The sequence below is a fragment of the Nerophis lumbriciformis genome, linkage group LG17 (assembly GCF_033978685.3).
Source record: "Nerophis lumbriciformis linkage group LG17, RoL_Nlum_v2.1, whole genome shotgun sequence".
In the NCBI taxonomy this organism is placed as follows: Eukaryota; Metazoa; Chordata; class Actinopteri; order Syngnathiformes; family Syngnathidae; genus Nerophis; species Nerophis lumbriciformis.
The window spans coordinates 30,667,400-30,691,383 of NC_084564.2; the positions used below are offsets into that span (position 1 = coordinate 30,667,400).

The window sequence follows — 23,984 nt, forward strand, 5'->3', positions numbered from 1 at the left end:
AAGTAGAATGCAATAAAAATGGCGAGGGGAAAAAAATGGCCGAAGGTGTAAAGATAAGAGTGTGTGTGTGTGTGTGTGTGTGTGTGTGTGTGTGTGTGTGTGTGTGTGTGTGTGTGTGTGTGTGCTTGCAAATGTCACATGTGACCTCCTACCTGACACATGCGGTTAAGAGCAAGAAGTAGAAATGAGGCCAAGGTAAGTGAAGCAGTAGGACAAAATGTACTTCAAATGCTTAAATCGGGAAATTGAGGGCCACTCTCACAAAGGAAGTGTTTTATAGTGGCCCAAGGCAGGGGTTAAAAAAAACAAAAAAACGGCCTGAAATAAAAAATAAAGTAGAAGTGAAAATAAACACAAAAGAACTCATCAAAAATGGGGAAGAAAAAAAAGCTGTGAATGTTAAAATAAATATATAAATGTGGCCTCTGCATCATTTTGACTTTCCCTTATATGTGGCCCTCAGTGTAAAACCCTGCTTGAAGTGCTCGGCAAATTCTACACGCATACATTAGATCGGGGGTCCCCAAACTACGTCCCGCGGGCCGGATCCGGCCCCCCAGCATCAAAAACCCGGCCCACGGGAAGTCCCAAGTTAAAAAAAAAATATATATATATATATATATATATATATATATATTTTTTTTTTTATCTTTCCTTTCTAATCCATTTTTTACCGCTTGTTACTCTCGATGTCTCCGAGCCGCTCAGGCAAATCATGTTGTCTAAAAATGAATTTTCCCATCGATAACATGACAATGTTAATGAACATCAATGTTAATTGATGTTAAATGACAAAACGGATTATAATGACAATGTATGTATGTATATATATATATATATATATATATATTAAAAAAAAGTTTGAACACTTCTAGGGAGGATTAGAAAAAAAAAAGATTAGAAAAAAAAAAAGAAAAAAGAGGAGGGAGTCCACTTATACACACTAAGCAATGTTGGGTTAAAAAATAACCCAATTTTAACCTGGTTCAGAAAAGGACGAACCCCTTATTTGAGTTATTTTGGGTACATTTTTTCAACCCAACTTTTACGTTGAATTATTTAACCAAAAAAGTTGAGTTATACTCACTACAATGTTGGGTTATTCCAATCCCAACTATTGGGTTGAATTATTTAACCCAATAATTGAGTTATACTAACTCAATGTTGGTTGATTCATAACCCAACTATTGGGTTGAATTTATTTAACACAAAAGCTGAGTTGTGCTCACTGTATTGTTTGGTTATTCCAAACATAACTATTGTGTTGAATTATTTAACTCAAAAGTCGAGTTATGTTAACTCATTGTTGGTTGATTCATAACCCAACTATTGGGCTAGATTTATTTAACACAGAAGCTGAGTTATGCTCACTACAATGTTGGGTTATTCCAATCCCAACTATTGGGTTGAATTATTTAACCCAATAGTTGAGTTATACTAACTCAATGTTGGTTGATTCATAACCCAACTATTGGGTTGAATTTATTTAACACAAAAGCTGAGTTATGCTAACTCAATATTGGTTGATTCATAACCCAACTATTGGGTTGAATTTATTTAACCTAAAAGCTGAGTTATGCACACTGCAATGTTGGGTTATTCAAAACCCAACTATTGGGTTGAATAATTTAACCCAAAAGTCGAGTTATGCTCACTACAATGTTGGTTGATTCATAACCCAACTATTGGGTTAGATTTATTTAACACATAAGCTGAGTTATGCTCACTGCATTGTTGGGTTATTCCAAACCTAACTACTGGGTTGAATTATTTAACCCAAAAGTCGAGTTATGTTAACTCATTGTTGGTTGATTAATAACCCAACTATTGGGTTGGATTTATTTAACACAAAAGCTGAGTTATGCTCACTACAATGTTGGGTTATTCCAAACCCAACAATTGGGTTGCGCAATTTAGCGCTCCTTGACCCAATAGTTGGTTAAAAATTATACATTTTACTGCTGGTTTGTCTTACTCCTTCCCAACTACTGATCACAATTATTTTTATTCCATTAAAATATACTCAAAAGCAAGATATGAGTGACATTTTTTTACAAGAATTGCCGTGTATGGTCATAGTAGTTCATGCTCAAATATGTTCATGTACATAAGATGTGTGATTGTAAATAATGTTAATGACATTAACCCTTAATAAAATTCTCTTCAACAAAAAAGTACATTTTAATTAAAAAAAGCCTTTTACCCAAAAATGTGTTACTCATTGAAAAACAACCCAAAACTGGTCCATAGTTTTGAAAACCCAGAAATTGAGTTAAAATAATATCCTTATAACCCCAAAAAATGGATTGCTCTTCATAAAAACAACTCCAAAATTTCACCCAGCACTCGCAACTCATAAATTGGGTTAGCAAAATAACCCAGCATTTTTTTGAGTGTGCACGGACACACCTTGATGGCCTGGACCGGATCCAGCTGCCCATGCATGAGCCACGTGACACTTATACACAAGACAGGTACAGACAGTACAGTGTGAGGTCGGATCTCGCCAGTTGTTACTCAAAAATGTCACCTTTCCTGTTTCAGAGCTGCGGCTGTTTGTGCAGACTTGCAAGGCGCGGCCACACACACGCACACACACACACACACGTACATGCACGTGCGCGCGCACACTGGGTTGAGTCGATTGTGGTCACACACACACACACACACACACACACACACACACACACACACACACACACACACACACACACACACACACACACACACACACACCCATTTTCGTATTTGTTAACTTCCTGAGACCTTCGAAAAATGCCTACCTCTGTAGGACCACCCTTTCTAGATATATAAAGATGTGTATTTACAACATTAATAATTTATACATATTATGCAAATATAAAAAAGCTTGTTGTGAAAAATGTCACAATTTCACAAAAAAACGTAGATTTTGGCGGTATTATAATAAAAGTCGTAATTTTACTCAACGCAGGTCAAAATTTTACAAGAAAAACTGAACATTTGTGCAATGTTATGATAAAAGTTGGAATTTTACTCAATAACAGTTCTAGTTTTACAAGAAAAGCTTAACATTTTGGCAATTTTATGAAAAGAGTCATCATTTTACTCACAATTTTATAAGAAAACTTGAAAATGTTGGCAATATTATAATAATAATCAAAATTGTACCTGGTAAAATGATGACAAAAGTCATAATGTCACTATTTTACAAGAACAACAACAAAAAATGGCAATATTTTGATGAAAGTCAGAATTTTATAGGACAAATGTCACCATTTTGCATTAAAAAGTAATAATTTTACATAAAAAAGTAATAATTTTACGAGAAAATATTGCAATGTTACAGAAACAGAAAGAATATGAGAAATTTTTCCCAATTTTATAAATAAAAAGTCAACTTTTTGTGAGGAAAAAGACTGCTTTTAGTGTGTTTATTTTTTATTTTTTTAATGTTCATTATTTACTTCAGGTTATTACAGTATGTCTCTATAAACATATTTATTTTATTTTTTAAATTAACTTCGGCCAACACACACTTGTTATTTCATATGTTGACCAGAGGGGGAGCACTTTTAAAAGCGACACACAGTCAATTTGAAAAATCCCTCCTTTTTGGGACCACCCTCATTTTGATAGATGTCACCAGCAGGGGTGCAAATGAGACATTGTCTATTAGATGCAATGTTATTGGGACCATGATTTATGTCATCACTTGTTCACACCTCCTCATATGGAAGCTACTATTCCTTCTTCATGTCTCAGGAAGGGTAGAAATACAAGAACACACACACACCCATATTCTTGTATTTGTTACCTTCTTGAGACCTGAGAAAAATGCCGATCTCTTTAGGACCACCCTTTCTAGATATATAAATATTTGTATTTACAACATTAATAATATATACATACTATGCAAATATAAAAAAGGTAAACTTTTAGTTAATTCGTTTTTTGTTGCATTTTCTGTTTGTAATTGGTTTTTAATCTTCATTATTTACTTCAAGTTATTACAGTATGTCTCTATATACATATTTATTTATGTTTATGAATTTTGGCCAAAGGGGGCGCATTTAAATTTCTTACACACATTTTTGTATTTGTTACCTTTTTGAGACCTCTGAAAAATGCCTAACACTGTAGGACCACCCTCATTTTGATAGATGTCACCAGCAGGGGTGCAAATGAGACATTGTCTATTAGATGCAATGTTATTGGGACCATGATTTATGTCATCACTTGTTCACACCTCCTCATATGGAAGCTACTATTCCTTCTTCATGTCTCAGGAAGGGTAGAAATACAAGAACACACACACACCCATATTCTTGTATTTGTTACCTTCTTGAGACCTGAGAAAAATGCCGATCTCTTTAGGACCACCCTTTCTAGATATATAAAGATTTGTATTTACAACATTATTAATATATAAAAACTATGCAAATGTAAAAAAAGGTAAGCTTTTAGTTAATTAGTTTTTTGTTGAACTTTTTGTTTGTAATTGGTTTTTAATCTTCATTATTCACTTCAAGTTATTACAGTATGTCTCTATATACATATTTATTTATTTTTTTAAAATTAATGTTGGCCAAAGGGGGCGCATTTTAATTTCTTACACACACTTGCTATTACATATGTTGACCAAAGGGGGAGCACTTCAAATGTTGACACACAGTTGTTATTTCATATGTTGACCAAAGGGGGAGCACTTCAAATGTTGACACACAGTTGTTATTTCATATGTTGACCAGAGGGGGAGCACTTTTAAAAGCGACACACTGTCAATTTGAAAAATCCCTCCTTTTTGGGACCACCCTCAATTTGATAGATTTCACCACCAGGGGGTGCAAATGAGACATTCTCCATTAGATGCAATGGTTTTCCGTATTGGGACCATGAAAGTGAAGTGAATTATATTTATATAGCGCTTTTCTCGAGTGACTCAAAGCGCTTTTACATAGTGAAACCCAATATCTAAGTTACATTTAAAGCAGTGTGGGTGGCACTGGGAGCAGGTGGGTAAAGTGTCTTGCCCAAGGACACGACGACAGTGACGAGGATGGCGGAAGCGGGGATCGAACCTGGAACACCAACTGAGCTATGGCGTCCGTGATTTATGTCCTAACTTGTCCTCATATGAAAGCTACTTTTCCTTGTTAATGTCTCAAGAAGGGCAGAAATACAAGAACACACACACACACACACACACACACACACACACACACACACACACACAATTGGTCTACTGCATAGTTAAAAAAGTTTCGGTTAATTTTTTTTTTTTTTTAAACAAAAAATAATCATGTGATTTTAATAAACATTTTGTAGAAACATATTTTGACTTGATCAGAATTAGACGCATATTTGGATAATTAGTAAGGCTAATGAAAAAGTAGGCACAGGGGAAGAAAAGAAGTAGTCACAGATAAGAGCACTAAAAGAAGTGAAAAGTGAAGTAATTGTTGGCTTCTTCCTCCTTACCGTGAATTGCACTCAGGTGCTGCGGTCGGCTTCCAAGTTTACGTCTGGACATCTTCTTACCCCCACGAAACACAACAACAGAAGCGGAAGGAGAGGCGTCTTGCTCGCAGATGGTTGCGGGGCGATAGAGCCGGCCGAGAGGGGGAGGACAGCGCTGATAAGACGGCCTGGCCTCTCCGTGAGTCTCCCCTGCCTGCTGGACTGACACAAGAGTGTTGCGTTCAAGTTCACGCGTCCCCCTCAAAGCCAGCCACAGTCACCGCGCGAGAAAGGGCAACGGCGGGGGCGTGGCTAGACACTAAGCCCCGCCCACTAACGAGAGGGGTGTGGGGGGGTGGTAAACAAGCGTTCATAGTGGATCTAACATAATAGTGTGAGAGTCCAGTCCATAGTGGATCTAACATAATAGTGTGAGAGTCCAGTCCATAGTGGATCTAACATAATAGTGTGAGAGTCCAGTCCATAGTGGATATAACATAATAGAGTGAGAGTCCAGTACATGGTGGATCTAACATAATAGCGGGAGTCCAGTCCATAGTGGATCTAACATAATAGTGTGAGTCTAGTCCATAGTGGATCTAACATAATATTGTGAGAGTCCAGTCCATAGTGGATCTAACATAATAGTGTGAGTCCAGTCCATAGTGGATATAACATAATAGTGTGAGTCTAGTCCATAGTGGATCTAACATAATATTGTGAGAGTCCAGTCCATAGTGGATCTAACATAATAGTGTGAGTCCAGTCCATAGTGGATATAACATAATAGTGTGAGAGTCCAGTCCATAGTGGATCTAACATAATAGTGTGAGAGTCCAGTACATGGTGGATCTAACATAATAGTGGGAGTCCAGTTCATAGTGGATCTAACATAATAGTGTGAGAGTCCAGTCCATAGTGGATCTAACATAATACCATAGTGGATTTAACATAATAGTGTGGGAGTCCAGTCCATAGTGGATCTAACATAATAGTGTGAGTCCAGTCCATAGTGGATCTAACATAATAGTGTGAGTCTAGTCCATAGTGGATCTAACATAATAGTGTGAGAGTCCAGTCCATAGTGGATCTAACATAATAGTGTGAGTCCAGTCCATAGTGGATATAACATAATAGTGTGAGAGTCCAGTCCATAGTGGATCTAACATAATATTGTGAGAGTCCAGTCCATGGTGGATTTAACATAATAGTGTGAGAGTCCAGTCCATAGTGGATCTAATATAATAGTGTGAGAGTCCAGTTCATAGTGGATCTAACATAATAGTGTGAGAGTCCAGTCCATAGTGGATCTAACATAATAGTGTGAGAGTCCAGTCCATAGTGGATCCAACATAATAGTGTGAGAGTCCAGTCCATAGACATAATAGTGAGAGTCCAGTCCATAGTGGATATAATATAATAGTGTGAGAGTCCAGTACATGGTGGATCTAACATAATAGTGTGAGAGTCCAGTCCATAGTGGATCTAACATAATAGTGGGAGTCCAGTCCATAGTGGATCTAACATAATAGTGTGAGTCTAGTCCATAGTGGATCTAACATAATAGTGTGAGAGTCCAGTCCATAGTGGATCTAACATAATAGTGTGAGTCCAGTCCATAGTGGATATAACATAATAGCGTGAGAGTCCAGTCCATGGTGGATCTAACATAATAGTGTGAGTCCAGTCCATAGTGGATATAACATAATAGTGTGAGAGTCCAGTCCATAGTGGATCTAACATAATAGTGTGAGTCCAGTCCATAGTGGATATAACATAATAGTGTGAGAGTCCAGTACATGGTGGATCTAACATAATAGCGGGAGTCCAGTCCATAGTGGATCTAACATAATAGTGTGAGTCTAGTCCATAGTGGATCTAACATAATATTGTGAGAGTCCAGTTCATAGTGGATCTAACATAATAGTGTGAGTCCAGTCCATAGTGGATCTAACATAATAGTGTGAGTCTAGTCCATAGTGGATCTAACATAATATTGTGAGAGTCCAGTCCATAGTGGATCTAACATAATAGTGTGAGTCCAGTCCATAGTGGATATAACATAATAGTGTGAGAGTCCAGTACATGGTGGATCTAACATAATAGTGGGAGTCCAGTTCATAGTGGATCTAACATAATAGTGTGAGAGTCCAGTCCATAGTGGATCTAACATAATAGTGTGAGAGTCCAGTCCATAGTGGATCTAACATAATACCATAGTGGATTTAACATAATAGTGTGAGAGTCCAGTCCATAGTGGATCTAACATAATAGTGTGAGTCCAGTCCATAGTGGATCTAACATAATAGTGTGAGTCTAGTCCATAGTGGATCTAACATAATAGTGTGAGAGTCCAGTCCATAGTGGATCTAACATAATAGTGTGAGTCCAGTCCATAGTGGATATAACATAATAGTGTGAGAGTCCAGTCCATAGTGGATCTAACATAATATTGTGAGAGTCCAGTCCATGGTGGATTTAACATAATAGTGTGAGAGTCCAGTCCATAGTGGATCTAATATAATAGTGTGAGAGTCCAGTTCATAGTGGATCTAACATAATAGTGTGAGAGTCCAGTCCATAGTGGATCTAACATAATAGTGTGAGAGTCCAGTCCATAGTGGATCCAACATAATAGTGTGAGAGTCCAGTCCATAGACATAATAGTGAGAGTCCAGTCCATAGTGGATATAATATAATAGTGTGAGAGTCCAGTACATGGTGGATCTAACATAATAGTGTGAGAGTCCAGTCCATAGTGGATCTAACATAATAGTGGGAGTCCAGTCCATAGTGGATCTAGCATAATAGTGTGAGTCTAGTCCATAGTGGATCTAACATAATAGTGTGAGAGTCCAGTCCATAGTGGATCTAACATAATAGTGTGAGTCCAGTCCATAGTGGATATAACATATCAGTGTGAGAGTCCAGTACATGGTGGATCTAACATAATAGTGGGAGTCCAGTTCATAGTGGATCTAACATCATAGTGTGAGAGTCCAGTCCATAGTGGATCTAATATAATAGTGTGAGAGTCCAGTCCATAGTGGATCTAACATAATAGTGTGAGAGTCCAGTCCATAGTGGATCTAACATAATAGTGTGAGAGTCCAGTCCATAGTGGATCTAACATAATAGTGAGAGTCCAGTCCATAGTGGATATAACATAATAGTGTGAGAGTCCAGTACATGGTGGATCTAACATAATAGCGGGAGTCCAGTCCATAGTGGATCTAACATAATAGTGTGAGTCTAGTCCATAGTGGATCTAACATAATATTGTGAGAGTCCAGTTCATAGTGGATCTAACATAATAGTGTGAGTCCAGTCCATAGTGGATCTAACATAATAGTGTGAGTCTAGTCCATAGTGGATCTAACATAATATTGTGAGAGTCCAGTCCATAGTGGATCTAACATAATAGTGTGAGTCCAGTCCATAGTGGATATAACATAATAGTGTGAGAGTCCAGTACATGGTGGATCTAACATAATAGTGGGAGTCCAGTTCATAGTGGATCTAACATAATAGTGTGAGAGTCCAGTCCATAGTGGATCTAACATAATAGTGTGAGAGTCCAGTCCATAGTGGATCTAACATAATACCATAGTGGATTTAACATAATAGTGTGAGAGTCCAGTCCATAGTGGATCTAACATAATAGTGTGAGTCCAGTCCATAGTGGATCTAACATAATAGTGTGAGTCTAGTCCATAGTGGATCTAACATAATAGTGTGAGAGTCCAGTCCATAGTGGATCTAACATAATAGTGTGAGTCCAGTCCATAGTGGATATAACATAATAGTGTGAGAGTCCAGTCCATAGTGGATCTAACATAATATTGTGAGAGTCCAGTCCATGGTGGATTTAACATAATAGTGTGAGAGTCCAGTCCATAGTGGATCTAATATAATAGTGTGAGAGTCCAGTTCATAGTGGATCTAACATAATAGTGTGAGAGTCCAGTCCATAGTGGATCTAACATAATAGTGTGAGAGTCCAGTCCATAGTGGATCTAACATAATAGTGTGAGAGTCCAGTCCATAGTGGATCTAACATAATAGTGTGAGAGTCCAGTCCATAGTGGATATAACATAATAGAGTGAGAGTCCAGTACATGGTGGATCTAACATAATAGCGGGAGTCCAGTCCATAGTGGATCTAACATAATAGTGTGAGTCTAGTCCATAGTGGATCTAACATAATATTGTGAGAGTCCAGTCCATAGTGGATCTAACATAATAGTGTGAGTCCAGTCCATAGTGGATATAACATAATAGTGTGAGTCTAGTCCATAGTGGATCTAACATAATATTGTGAGAGTCCAGTCCATAGTGGATCTAACATAATAGTGTGAGTCCAGTCCATAGTGGATATAACATAATAGTGTGAGAGTCCAGTCCATAGTGGATCTAACATAATAGTGTGAGAGTCCAGTACATGGTGGATCTAACATAATAGTGGGAGTCCAGTTCATAGTGGATCTAACATAATAGTGTGAGAGTCCAGTCCATAGTGGATCTAACATAATACCATAGTGGATTTAACATAATAGTGTGGGAGTCCAGTCCATAGTGGATCTAACATAATAGTGTGAGTCCAGTCCATAGTGGATCTAACATAATAGTGTGAGTCTAGTCCATAGTGGATCTAACATAATAGTGTGAGAGTCCAGTCCATAGTGGATCTAACATAATAGTGTGAGTCCAGTCCATAGTGGATATAACATAATAGTGTGAGAGTCCAGTCCATAGTGGATCTAACATAATATTGTGAGAGTCCAGTCCATGGTGGATTTAACATAATAGTGTGAGAGTCCAGTCCATAGTGGATCTAATATAATAGTGTGAGAGTCCAGTTCATAGTGGATCTAACATAATAGTGTGAGAGTCCAGTCCATAGTGGATCTAACATAATAGTGTGAGAGTCCAGTCCATAGTGGATCCAACATAATAGTGTGAGAGTCCAGTCCATAGACATAATAGTGAGAGTCCAGTCCATAGTGGATATAATATAATAGTGTGAGAGTCCAGTACATGGTGGATCTAACATAATAGTGTGAGAGTCCAGTCCATAGTGGATCTAACATAATAGTGGGAGTCCAGTCCATAGTGGATCTAACATAATAGTGTGAGTCTAGTCCATAGTGGATCTAACATAATAGTGTGAGAGTCCAGTCCATAGTGGATCTAACATAATAGTGTGAGTCCAGTCCATAGTGGATATAACATAATAGTGTGAGAGTCCAGTCCATGGTGGATCTAACATAATAGTGTGAGTCCAGTCCATAGTGGATATAACATAATAGTGTGAGAGTCCAGTCCATAGTGGATCTAACATAATAGTGTGAGTCCAGTCCATAGTGGATATAACATAATAGTGTGAGAGTCCAGTACATGGTGGATCTAACATAATAGCGGGAGTCCAGTCCATAGTGGATCTAACATAATAGTGTGAGTCTAGTCCATAGTGGATCTAACATAATATTGTGAGAGTCCAGTTCATAGTGGATCTAACATAATAGTGTGAGTCCAGTCCATAGTGGATCTAACATAATAGTGTGAGTCTAGTCCATAGTGGATCTAACATAATATTGTGAGAGTCCAGTCCATAGTGGATCTAACATAATAGTGTGAGTCCAGTCCATAGTGGATATAACATAATAGTGTGAGAGTCCAGTACATGGTGGATCTAACATAATAGTGGGAGTCCAGTTCATAGTGGATCTAACATAATAGTGTGAGAGTCCAGTCCATAGTGGATCTAACATAATAGTGTGAGAGTCCAGTCCATAGTGGATCTAACATAATACCATAGTGGATTTAACATAATAGTGTGAGAGTCCAGTCCATAGTGGATCTAACATAATAGTGTGAGTCCAGTCCATAGTGGATCTAACATAATAGTGTGAGTCTAGTCCATAGTGGATCTAACATAATAGTGTGAGAGTCCAGTCCATAGTGGATCTAACATAATAGTGTGAGTCCAGTCCATAGTGGATATAACATAATAGTGTGAGAGTCCAGTCCATAGTGGATCTAACATAATATTGTGAGAGTCCAGTCCATGGTGGATTTAACATAATAGTGTGAGAGTCCAGTCCATAGTGGATCTAATATAATAGTGTGAGAGTCCAGTTCATAGTGGATCTAACATAATAGTGTGAGAGTCCAGTCCATAGTGGATCTAACATAATAGTGTGAGAGTCCAGTCCATAGTGGATCCAACATAATAGTGTGAGAGTCCAGTCCATAGACATAATAGTGAGAGTCCAGTCCATAGTGGATATAATATAATAGTGTGAGAGTCCAGTACATGGTGGATCTAACATAATAGTGTGAGAGTCCAGTCCATAGTGGATCTAACATAATAGTGGGAGTCCAGTCCATAGTGGATCTAACATAATAGTGTGAGTCTAGTCCATAGTGGATCTAACATAATAGTGTGAGAGTCCAGTCCATAGTGGATCTAACATAATAGTGTGAGTCCAGTCCATAGTGGATATAACATATCAGTGTGAGAGTCCAGTACATGGTGGATCTAACATAATAGTGGGAGTCCAGTTCATAGTGGATCTAACATCATAGTGTGAGAGTCCAGTCCATAGTGGATCTAATATAATAGTGTGAGAGTCCAGTCCATAGTGGATCTAACATAATAGTGTGAGAGTCCAGTCCATAGTGGATCTAACATAATAGTGTGAGAGTCCAGTCCATAGTGGATCTAACATAATAGTGAGAGTCCAGTCCATAGTGGATATAACATAATAGTGTGAGAGTCCAGTACATGGTGGATCTAACATAATAGCGGGAGTCCAGTCCATAGTGGATCTAACATAATAGTGTGAGTCTAGTCCATAGTGGATCTAACATAATATTGTGAGAGTCCAGTTCATAGTGGATCTAACATAATAGTGTGAGTCCAGTCCATAGTGGATCTAACATAATAGTGTGAGTCTAGTCCATAGTGGATCTAACATAATATTGTGAGAGTCCAGTCCATAGTGGATCTAACATAATAGTGTGAGTCCAGTCCATAGTGGATATAACATAATAGTGTGAGAGTCCAGTACATGGTGGATCTAACATAATAGTGGGAGTCCAGTTCATAGTGGATCTAACATAATAGTGTGAGAGTCCAGTCCATAGTGGATCTAACATAATAGTGTGAGAGTCCAGTCCATAGTGGATCTAACATAATACCATAGTGGATTTAACATAATAGTGTGAGAGTCCAGTCCATAGTGGATCTAACATAATAGTGTGAGTCCAGTCCATAGTGGATCTAACATAATAGTGTGAGTCTAGTCCATAGTGGATCTAACATAATAGTGTGAGAGTCCAGTCCATAGTGGATCTAACATAATAGTGTGAGTCCAGTCCATAGTGGATATAACATAATAGTGTGAGAGTCCAGTCCATAGTGGATCTAACATAATATTGTGAGAGTCCAGTCCATGGTGGATTTAACATAATAGTGTGAGAGTCCAGTCCATAGTGGATCTAATATAATAGTGTGAGAGTCCAGTTCATAGTGGATCTAACATAATAGTGTGAGAGTCCAGTCCATAGTGGATCTAACATAATAGTGTGAGAGTCCAGTCCATAGTGGATCCAACATAATAGTGTGAGAGTCCAGTCCATAGACATAATAGTGAGAGTCCAGTCCATAGTGGATATAATATAATAGTGTGAGAGTCCAGTACATGGTGGATCTAACATAATAGTGTGAGAGTCCAGTCCATAGTGGATCTAACATAATAGTGGGAGTCCAGTCCATAGTGGATCTAACATAATAGTGTGAGTCTAGTCCATAGTGGATCTAACATAATAGTGTGAGAGTCCAGTCCATAGTGGATCTAACATAATAGTGTGAGTCCAGTCCATAGTGGATATAACATATCAGTGTGAGAGTCCAGTACATGGTGGATCTAACATAATAGTGGGAGTCCAGTTCATAGTGGATCTAACATCATAGTGTGAGAGTCCAGTCCATAGTGGATCTAATATAATAGTGTGAGAGTCCAGTCCATAGTGGATCTAACATAATAGTGTGAGAGTCCAGTCCATAGTGGATCTAACATAATAGTGTGAGAGTCCAGTCCATAGTGGATCTAACATAATAGTGAGAGTCCAGTCCATAGTGGATCTAACATAATAGTGTGAGAGTCCAGTCCATAGTGGATCTAACATAATAGTGTGAGAGTCCAATCCATAGTGGATCTAACATAATAGTGAGAGAGTCCAGTCCATAGTGGATCTAACATAATAGTGTGAGAGTCCAGTCCATAGTGGATCTAACAGTTAGATCTAATCCACTAGTGGATCTAACAGTTAGATCTAATCCACTATGAACTGGACTCTCTCACTATTATGTTAGATCCACTATGGACTGGACGTGCCATCATGGAAAGAAAAAAAATGTACAAAGAAAAAAATAAAATTAAATTGTTATATGTATCCAGTGATTATACTATAAAGTTATTTTCCATTTAACTTCACCAGTTTTAGATTATTTATATTCAAAATCACTGAATTTTCACATTTGCCGTTCAAATACTGAGAAGAGACTTGCGGTGATCAGCAGCCAGTTGAGCCTCACCATGGATTGCGCAATGACTCGGCTAACTGCTGGCCTGCTGTGCAGTGAGACCGTATTGCTATATGAATTATATTATACATTTCCATAGTTTAGTTAGCTGAGGTATATAATGTACAGTGTATTTTGTCAACAACTGTATGTGTGTAACGTATTTCTTGTCCTGAGCAATCATAAAATGGCTGCAAAGACGCACTGGCTGAGGCTCGCAGTAATCCCGCCTCATGGTGGTAGAGGGCGCTAGTGATTCCAGAGATAATTTCTGCCACTACTCGGCTGCAGAATAAGTGACAACAAGCAGCAACAGTTAGCGATCGTTTATTTTTTCCTCTCGCCTGGACTTTTAACATGGAGGATTACATATCTAAAATAAAACGGTTTTCTAAACTGGACTTTCAATCGAAGCAGGAGGTAATACTTAAAGGAAGATCTCCATCGAGACAGAGAGACTTTTAAAACTGAAGAAAGATAAGGAAGACTTCTATAAACAAGTTATCGATGCTTTTGTTCAAAAGGAGCGGAACATGGACTTCATTTATAAGTAAAGGTAAGACCATAACGTTTTTTTTTAATTAAATGTGCTTTTTTGTGTGCTACAGTTTGTATGTGTAAAGTTAAAGTTAAGTTAAAGTACCAATGATTGTCACACACACTAGGTGTGGTGAAATTTGTCCTCTGCATTTGACCCATCACCTTGATCACCCCCTGGGAGGTGAGGGGAGCAGTGGGCAGCAGCGGCGCCACGCCCGGGAATCATTTTTGGTGATTTAACCCCCAATTCCAACCCTTGATGCTGAGTGCCAAGCAGGGAAGAATGCTGGTATGAGCTTTTAAACATAACCCGTTAACTGCTGCCAATCAAATGGTTAATAAGATACTCTTTAGGGTTCATATGTTTGTAAATCTGACCGTGATGAAGTCAGTGCCTCACCAGCCATCAACCTCACCGCACGTCACTGGATCTAACATAATAGTGAGGATTCAGTCCATAGTGGATCTAACATAATAGTGTGAGAGTCCAGTCCATAGTGGATCTAACATAATAGCGTGAGAGTCCAGTCCATAGTGGATCTAACATAATAGTGTGAGAGTCCAGTCCATAGTGGATCTAACATACGGTAATAGTGTGAGAGTCCAGTCCATAGTGGATCTAACATAATAGTGTGAGAGTCCAGTCCATAGTGGATCTAACACAGTGGTTATTAACCTTGTTGGAGGTAGCGAACCCCACCAGTTTCATATGCGCATTCACCGAACCCTTCTTTAGTGAAAAATAAAATGTTTTTTTATAGGTGCACAAAATGAACCGTGCATGAACATCACCTTGTTCAAAGAACAAAACCAACACAGTGCATGAACTCACAACAAATTACACACATTACCATGAATTGATTAACGTGGACCCCGACTTAAACAAGTTGAAAAACTTATTCGGGTGTTACCATTTTGGTCAATTGTACGGAATATGTACTTCACTGTGTAAACTGATACTGTTTCATATAATGTATTCCCTTCCTTTGCAATCTGCTAGTCAAAGTTTCAATCGATCAATCAAACAACCTGCAAATCAGATGGAAAATTAGACGGAAAATTGTTTGGGGGTATCCATAATACGCCGATAGGGAGAAGTTTTTATTTACACGATAAGTCGGATGTGTCTTCACCTCCGTGGCGGAGGCTCCGCCAAACCCCCGAGGCCGACTCACCGAACCCAGGTTAAGAACCACTGATCTAACATAATAGTGTGAGAGTCCAGTCCATAGTGGATCTAAGATAATAGTGTGAGAGTCCAGTCCATAGTGGATCTAGCATAATAGTGTGAGAGTCCAGTCCATAGTGGATCTAACATAATAGTGTGAGAGTCCAGTCCATAGTGGATCCAACATAATAGTGTGAGAGTCCAGTCCATAGACATAATAGTGAGAGTCCAGTCCATAGTGGATATAATATAATAGTGTGAGAGTCCAGTACATGGTGGATCTAACATAATAGTGTGAGAGTCCAGTCCATAGTGGATCTAACATAATAGTGGGAGTCCAGTCCATAGTGGATCTAACATAATAGTGTGAGTCTAGTCCATAGTGGATCTAACATAATAGTGTGAGAGTCCAGTCCATAGTGGATCTAACATAATAGTGTGAGTCCAGTCCATAGTGGATATAACATATCAGTGTGAGAGTCCAGTACATGGTGGATCTAACATAATAGTGGCAGTCCAGTTCATAGTGGATCTAACATCATAGTGTGAGAGTACAGTCCATAGTGGATCTAACATAATATTGTGAGAGTCCAGTCCATAGTGGATTTAACATAATAGTGTGAGAGTCCAGTCCATAGTGGATCTAATATAATAGTGTGAGAGTCCAGTCCATAGTGGATCTAACATAATAGTGTGAGAGTCCAGTCCATAGTGGATCTAACATAATAGTGTGAGAGTCCAGTCCATAGTGGATCTAACATAATAGTGAGAGTCCAGTCCATAGTGGATCTAACATAATAGTGTGAGAGTCCAGTCCATAGTGGATCTAACATAATAGTGTGAGAGTCCAGTCCATAGTGGATCTAACATAATAGTGAGAGAGTCCAGTCCATAGTGGATCTAACATAATAGTGTGAGAGTCCAGTCCATAGTGGATCTAACATAATAGTGTGAGAGTCCAGTCCATAGTGGATCTAACATAATAGTGTGAGAGTCCAGTCCATAGTGGTTCTAACATAATAGTGTGAGAGTCCAGTCCATAGTGGATCTAACATAATAGTGTGAGTGTCCAGTCCATAGTGGTTCTAACATAATAGTGTGAGAGTCCAGTCCATAGTGGATCTAACATAATAGCGTGAGTGTCCAGTCCATAGTGGATCTAACATAATAGTGTGAGAGTCCAGTCCATAGTGGATCTAACATAATAGTGGGAGTCCAGTCCATAGTGGATCTAACATAATAGTGTGAGTCTAGTCCATAGTGGATCTAACATAATAGTGTGAGAGTCCAGTCCATAGTGGATCTAACATAATAGTGTGAGTCCAGTCCATAGTGGATATAACATATCAGTGTGAGAGTCCAGTACATGGTGGATCTAACATAATAGTGGGAGTCCAGTTCATAGTGGATCTAACATCATAGTGTGAGAGTACAGTCCATAGTGGATCTAACATAATATTGTGAGAGTCCAGTCCATAGTGGATTTAACATAATAGTGTGAGAGTCCAGTCCATAGTGGATCTAATATAATAGTGTGAGAGTCCAGTCCATAGTGGATCTAACATAATAGTGTGAGAGTCCAGTCCATAGTGGATCTAACATAATAGTGTGAGAGTCCAGTCCATAGTGGATCTAACATAATAGTGAGAGTCCAGTCCATAGTGGATCTAACATAATAGTGTGAGAGTCCAGTCCATAGTGGATCTAACATAATAGTGTGAGAGTCCAGTCCATAGTGGATCTAACATAATAGTGAGAGCGTCCAGTCCATAGTGGATCTAACATAATAGTGTGAGAGTCCAGTCCATAGTGGATCTAACATAATAGTGTGAGAGTCCAGTCCATAGTGGATCTAACATAATAGTGTGAGAGTCCAGTCCATAGTGGTTCTAACATAATAGTGTGAGAGTCCAGTCCATAGTGGATCTAACATAATAGTGTGAGTGTCCAGTCCATAGTGGTTCTAACATAATAGTGTGAGAGTCCAGTCCATAGAGGATCTAATATAATAGCGTGAGTGTCCAGTCCATAGTGGATCTAACATAATAGTGTGAGAGTCCAGTCCATAGTGGGGCCAGCAGGAGGTCATCTTGAGTGGAGGCAGGTCAGCAGCACAGAGACGTCCTCAACTGATGCACAGATGAGTGGTCCACCCTGGGTCCCAACTTTGGAGAGCTAGCACCTCATCTGTGGCCACCGAACCAGTGCCCCCCCTCCCTCCATGAAGGAGAGGGGGGCAGAGCAGAAAAGAGACGGCAGATCAACTGGTCTAAACGGGGGGTCTATTTAAAGGCTAGAGTATACAAATGAGTTTTAAGATGGAACTTAAATGCTTCTACTGAGGTAGCATCTCTAACTGTTACTGCTAGAATATTCCAGAGTACTGGAGCCCCAATAGAAAACGCTTTATAGCCCCCAGACTTTTTTGCCGGAGTTCTTTGAAGGCAGATTTGTTGCCGGGACATATGGTACAATACAATCAGCAAGATAGAATGGAGCTAGACCGTGTAGTATTTTATACCTAAGTAGTAAAACCTTAAAGTCATATCTTAAGTGCACAGGAAGCCAGTGCAGGTGAGCCAGTATAGGCGTAATATGATCAAACTTTCTTGTTCTTGTCAAAAGTCTAGCAGCCGCATTTTGTACCAACTGTAATCTTATAATGCTCGACAAAGGGAGACCCCAAAATAATAAGTTACAGTAATGGAGACGAGACGTAACGAACGCATGAATAATGATCTCAGCGACACTGGTGGATAAAATGGAACACATTTTTGCGATATTACGGAGATGAAAGAAGGTCGTTTTTAGTAACACTCTTAATGTGTGACTCAAACGAGAGAGTTGTTTTAGTAACATTCTTAATGTGTGACTTAAACGAGAGAGTTGGGTCGAAGATAATACCCAGATTCTTTACACAGTCGCCTTGTGTAATTGTTTGGTTGTCAAATGTTAAGGTGGTATTAATAAATAGGTGTCGGTGTCTAGAAGGGCCGATAGTCAGCATTTCCGTTTTCTTAGCCTTGTGTTGCAAAACGTTAGCGGACATCCATTGTTTAATTTCGTTTAGTTTTATGTCTTCCTTTGAGCGCTATTACCCGCACCTGCTTCGTTTTAGCAATCAAGACTATTTCAGTTGTGCGGACGCTATGCTTTTTTGTGGGGACATTGTTGATTGTCATGTCATGTACGGGTGTACTTTGTGGACGCCGTCAGCTCCACACGCTGTAAGTCTTTGCTGTAGTCCAGCATTCTGTTTTTGTTTACTTTGTAGCCAGTTCAGTTTTAGTTTCGTTTTCCATAGCCATCCCTAAGATTTAATGCCTTTTTTAGGGGCACTCAGCTTTTGTTTATTTTTGATTTAAGCATTAGATACGACGTTTACAAAGCAATTAACTACCTGCTGCCACCTACTGATATGGAAGAGTATTACACGGTTACTCTGCTGGCTCTAGACAGCAACAACGGCACATTATTTGCAGACTATAATTACTTGTTGGCAAAAAATATTTTTAACCCAAATAGGTGAAATGACAATCTCCCAAGGCACACCAGACTGTATCTCACAGCAAACCAGTGTGACATTGAAGAAACATTTGGCTCGTTTAGTAATGAAATGGAAACAAATAATGGTTTCGTGTTTCAGAGGAACTACTATTTAAGGTGCACAGCAGGTGTCTCCGGGCAATCAACGTTCACTTCTGTTTTCTTTCAATTGCATTTCCTTTATTCTTGTTTTTTTTTTTTTTACCAAATACATATGCATATAAACACACTAGAGGGTCACTGTCGTCAACTGACCAAAAACTGTTTCAATCATCTCAGAAATATTTCGAAAGTGAGAAATTTGTCTTCAAAATTGGATCTGGAAATGATCATTCACGCGTTCATTCCGTCTTGCATTGACTATTGCAATTCTCTCTTCACTCTTTTCAACAAGTCAACGCTAAAGAGACTTCAGACGGTACAAAATGTGACTGCCAGACTTTTGACCGGTGCACCCAGAACAGCCCACATCACCCCCGTTTGATCCAGTCTTCATTGGCTTCCAGTTAAAATCCGCATTGAGTTTAAAATTTTAGTCCTGACATTCCGTGCATTGCATGTTGGGGCCCCTCAGTACATCACTGACTTGCATGCCCCTACTCTTCAGAGTCTTCAGGCCAGGGTCTTCTAAATATCCCCAAAACCGGTTTTAAAACCCATGGAGACCTGGCATTCCAGGCTATATAGCTCAACAGACTCTGGAACAACTTGCACCAGTCCCTCTGTGATCTTGACTGTGTTGACACTTTGAAGAAACATTTGAAAACTTCTCTTTTTCGTAAAGCTTTTAGTTAATGCACATTTTAATTATCAATTTCAATCCACTTTGTATCCTTTTTATGATGTTGCCCCTGTTGTTTTACTTAAATTGTTAAAGTTAAAGTTAACGTACCAATGATTGTCACACACACACACGAGGTGTGGCGAAATTATTCTCTGCATTTGACCCATCACCCTTGATCACCCCCTGGGAGGTGAGGGGAGCAGTGAGCAGCAGCGGTGGTCGCGCCCGGTAATCATTTTTGGTGATTTAACCCCCAATTCCAACCCTTGATGCTGAGTGCCAAGCGGGGAGGTAACGGCTCCCATTTTTATAGTCTTTGGTATGACTCGGACGGGGTTTGAACTCACAACCTACCCATCTAAGGGCGGACAGTTTTACTTCACCTATGTTTTGTACAGTGCTTTGTCATTTTATCTGTGAAAAGCGCTTGATAAAAAAAAAAAAAAAACTTACCCACTAGAGTCGATTTAGTCTTAAAGCAGCTGAAGATCAAAACAGTCATTAGCTACACCTACTGTAGCTAAATGAGCCCCCACTTCACAGAGGACAGCATTGTAATAAAAAAATAGGCTTCACTACACATCCTAATACATTTAACACATTTGTGGGACAGCTGAGACGTGATTTAAACGATTAAAAAAAGGTATACTATGGCTCAACTACAGTACTTCGGGGGCGGTAGGGGCTCGGTGGTCGCGGGTCATCCAAAAACTAGAGGGTTGGCAGTTCGAAACCCCGCTTTCTCTATCTCTATTTTCTCTATCCCCTCTTTTGCAATGTCACTGAATTCCCTTATGGATTTTCATGACCTACTCCCACTTACTGTAGCTAAATGAGTCCCCACTTCACAGAGGACAGCATGGTAAATAAAAAAAAGCAGGCTTCACTACACATCCTAATGCATTAAACACCCTTGTGGGACAGTGGAGACGTGATTGAAATGGTTGAAAAAAATATATAGTATGGGACGTTTTGGCTCAACAACAGTCGCGGCTCATCCAAAAAGTTTGGACACACCTTCACATTCAATGTGTTTTCTTTATTTTCATGACTATTTACATTGTAGATTGTCACATCAAAACTATCAATGAACACATGTGGAGTTATGTACTTAACAAAAAAATGTGAAATAACTGAAAACATGTTTTATATTCTAGTTTCTTCAAAATAGCCACCCTTTGCTCTGATTACTGCTTTGCACACTCTTGGCATTCTCTCCATGAGAACCATTTCAGGTGACTACCTCTTGAAGCTCATGGAGAGAATGCCAGGAGTGTGCAAAGCAGTAATAAATAAAATAAAATAAAATAAAACATTTAAAAAAGTAGTTTTGACTCATTCAGTAACGATCTACATAATCATGGAAATAAAGACAACGCATTGAATGAGAAGGTGTGTCCAAACTTTTGGCCTGTACTGTACATCCAAGGCCGCCTTCTACTGGTAAAAATTTTCCTTGCGAGATTCAAACTAATAATAAATATAAAAATAATTTTCCATCATGATTCACACTAAACATGCAATCCAATGTCTAACTTTTCCATTTGACTCAACAAACTGCGTCACAAACGATGCCATTTTAGTTAAGGGCTCATGCAGCACAGTCTTCCTTTTTGCTGGCCAGGGCGAGTTGGCTCCACCGCCCTGGTTCTAACCGCTGATGCCCCCTGGCGATCGCATTAATGTCTTTATTACATGCATGGATGTAGTATGGAGTGAGAGAGTGCCATGTTTTGTCTTTCAATTTGTTTCTACCAAAAGAAAGTCTGTCAGCTGTCCTTCCGGGACATCACGGAAGAACAGCGGCATCCATTGGAAATTTATTTAAAGCAGAACAAGAAAATGAGTAGTCTAATAATAATAATGATATATTTTTGTGTGTAATTTCTTTAAAACATAGTTCTGAACATGGTGTTTTGTCTCCTCACAATGTAAATTCGAAGCAAGAAAATAGACATTGACATTTTCTACCGCTTGTCCCTCTCGGGGTGCCTAGGGTGGCTTGAGCCTGTCCCATGCACCCCTAATGTGTTGTCAAACAATTTATACTCTTCAAGTAAAAGTAGCTTCTTTGCTGAAACTACTCATAGCTACAAAGTAACTCATTTGAAATATACTCATGTAAAAATTAGATGAATTGTTCTTTTTTTTAGTGAATTTTGGTCATTTTGTTCAAAGTAAAAAGTACCGGTAAACAAGGTTTGGCGAAATGTTTAAATCTGTCATCTATAAAAAAAAAAAAAAATACAATTAAAAAAAAAGTTTTTTATAACTTCAACAAGAAGGTCCTACTACTGGTATATATAATTCAATTCACATTTTTAAGAAAATAATGGCGCAAATCTTAGGGATTTGAACGTCTGCTTTGCACATAACCAATAAATGTCAAACACAGGGATCCCAAAACCCCAAAACTTTTTGACTCGGGGGCCGCATTGGGTTAAAAAAATTTAACCGGGGACCAGGAAGTGTGTATGTGTACATGTATACAGGTAAAAGCCAGTAAATTAGAATATTTTGAAAAACTTGATTTATTTCAGTAATTGCATTCAAAAGGTGTAACTTGTACATTATATTTATTCATTGCACACAGACTGATGCATTCAAATGTTTATTTCATTTAATTTTGATGATTTGAAGTGGCAACAAATGAAAATCCAAAATTCCGTGTGTCACAAAATTAGAATATTACTTAAGGCTAATACAAAAAAGGGATTTTTAGAAATGTTGGCCAACTGAAAAGTATGAAAATGAAAAATATGAGCATGTACAATACTCAATACTTGGTTGGAGCTCCTTTTGCCTCAATTACTGCGTTAATGCGGCGTGGCATGGAGTCGATGAGTTTCTGGCACTGCTCAGGTGTTATGAGAGCCCAGGTTGCTCTGATAGTGGCCTTCAACTCTTCTGCGTTTTTGGGTCTGGCATTCTGCATCTTCCTTTTCACAATACCCCACAGATTTTCTATGGGGCTAAGGTCAGGGGAGTTGGCGGGCCAATTTAGAACAGAAATACCATGGTCCGTAAACCAGGCACGGGTAGATTTTGCGCTGTGTGCAGGCGCCAAGTCCTGTTGGAACTTGAAATCTCCATCTCCATAGAGCAGGTCAGCAGCAGGAAGCATGAAGTGCTCTAAAACTTGCTGGTAGACGGCTGCGTTGACCCTGGATCTCAGGAAACAGAGTGGACCGACACCAGCAGATGACATGGCACCCCAAACCATCACTGATGGTGGAAACTTTACACTAGACTTCAGGCAACGTGGATCCTGTGCCTCTCCTGTCTTCCTCCAAACTCTGGGACCTCGATTTTCAAAGGAAATGCAAAATTTGCTTTCGTCAGAAAACATGACTTTGGACCACTCAGCAGCAGTCCAGCTGGTGTCGGTCCACTCTGTTTCCTGAGATCCAGGGTCAACGCAGCCGTCTACCAGCAAGTTTTAGAGCACTTCATGCTTCCTGCTGCTGACCTGCTCTATGGAGATGGAGATTTCAAGTTCCAACAGGACTTGGCGCCTGCACACAGCGCAAAATCTACCCGTGCCTGTTTTACGGACCATGGTATTTCTGTTCTAAATTGGCCCGCCAACTCCCCTGACCTTAGCCCCATAGAAAATCTGTGGGGTATTGTGAAAAGGAAGATGCAGAATGCCAGACCCAAAAACGCAGAAGAGTTGAAGGCCACTATCAGAGCAACCTGGGCTCTCATAACACCTGAGCAGTGCCAGAAACTCATCGACTCCATGCCACGCCGCATTAACGCAGTAATTGAGGCAAAAGGAGCTCCAACCAAGTATTGAGTATTGTACATGCTCATATTTTTCGTTTTCATACTTTTCAGTTGGCCAACATTTCTAAAAATCCCTTTTTTGTATTAGCCTTACACAATATTCTAATTTTGTGACACACGGAATTTTG

General features: G+C 39.1%; 1 protein-coding gene across 1 annotated transcript in view; it reads right to left on the minus strand.

Moving 5' to 3' along the window:
- Positions 1-5,688, minus strand: part of znf296 (zinc finger protein 296) — a 42,299-nt gene extending 36,611 nt beyond the window's left edge. The window contains exon 1 of the mRNA XM_061973047.1: positions 5,461-5,688. Within this exon, the coding sequence (XP_061829031.1) occupies positions 5,461-5,512 (52 nt within the window). The 5' untranslated portion in view covers positions 5,513-5,688. The remainder of the gene's footprint in view (positions 1-5,460) is intronic.
- Between the last annotated feature and the right edge of the window lie 18,296 nt (positions 5,689-23,984).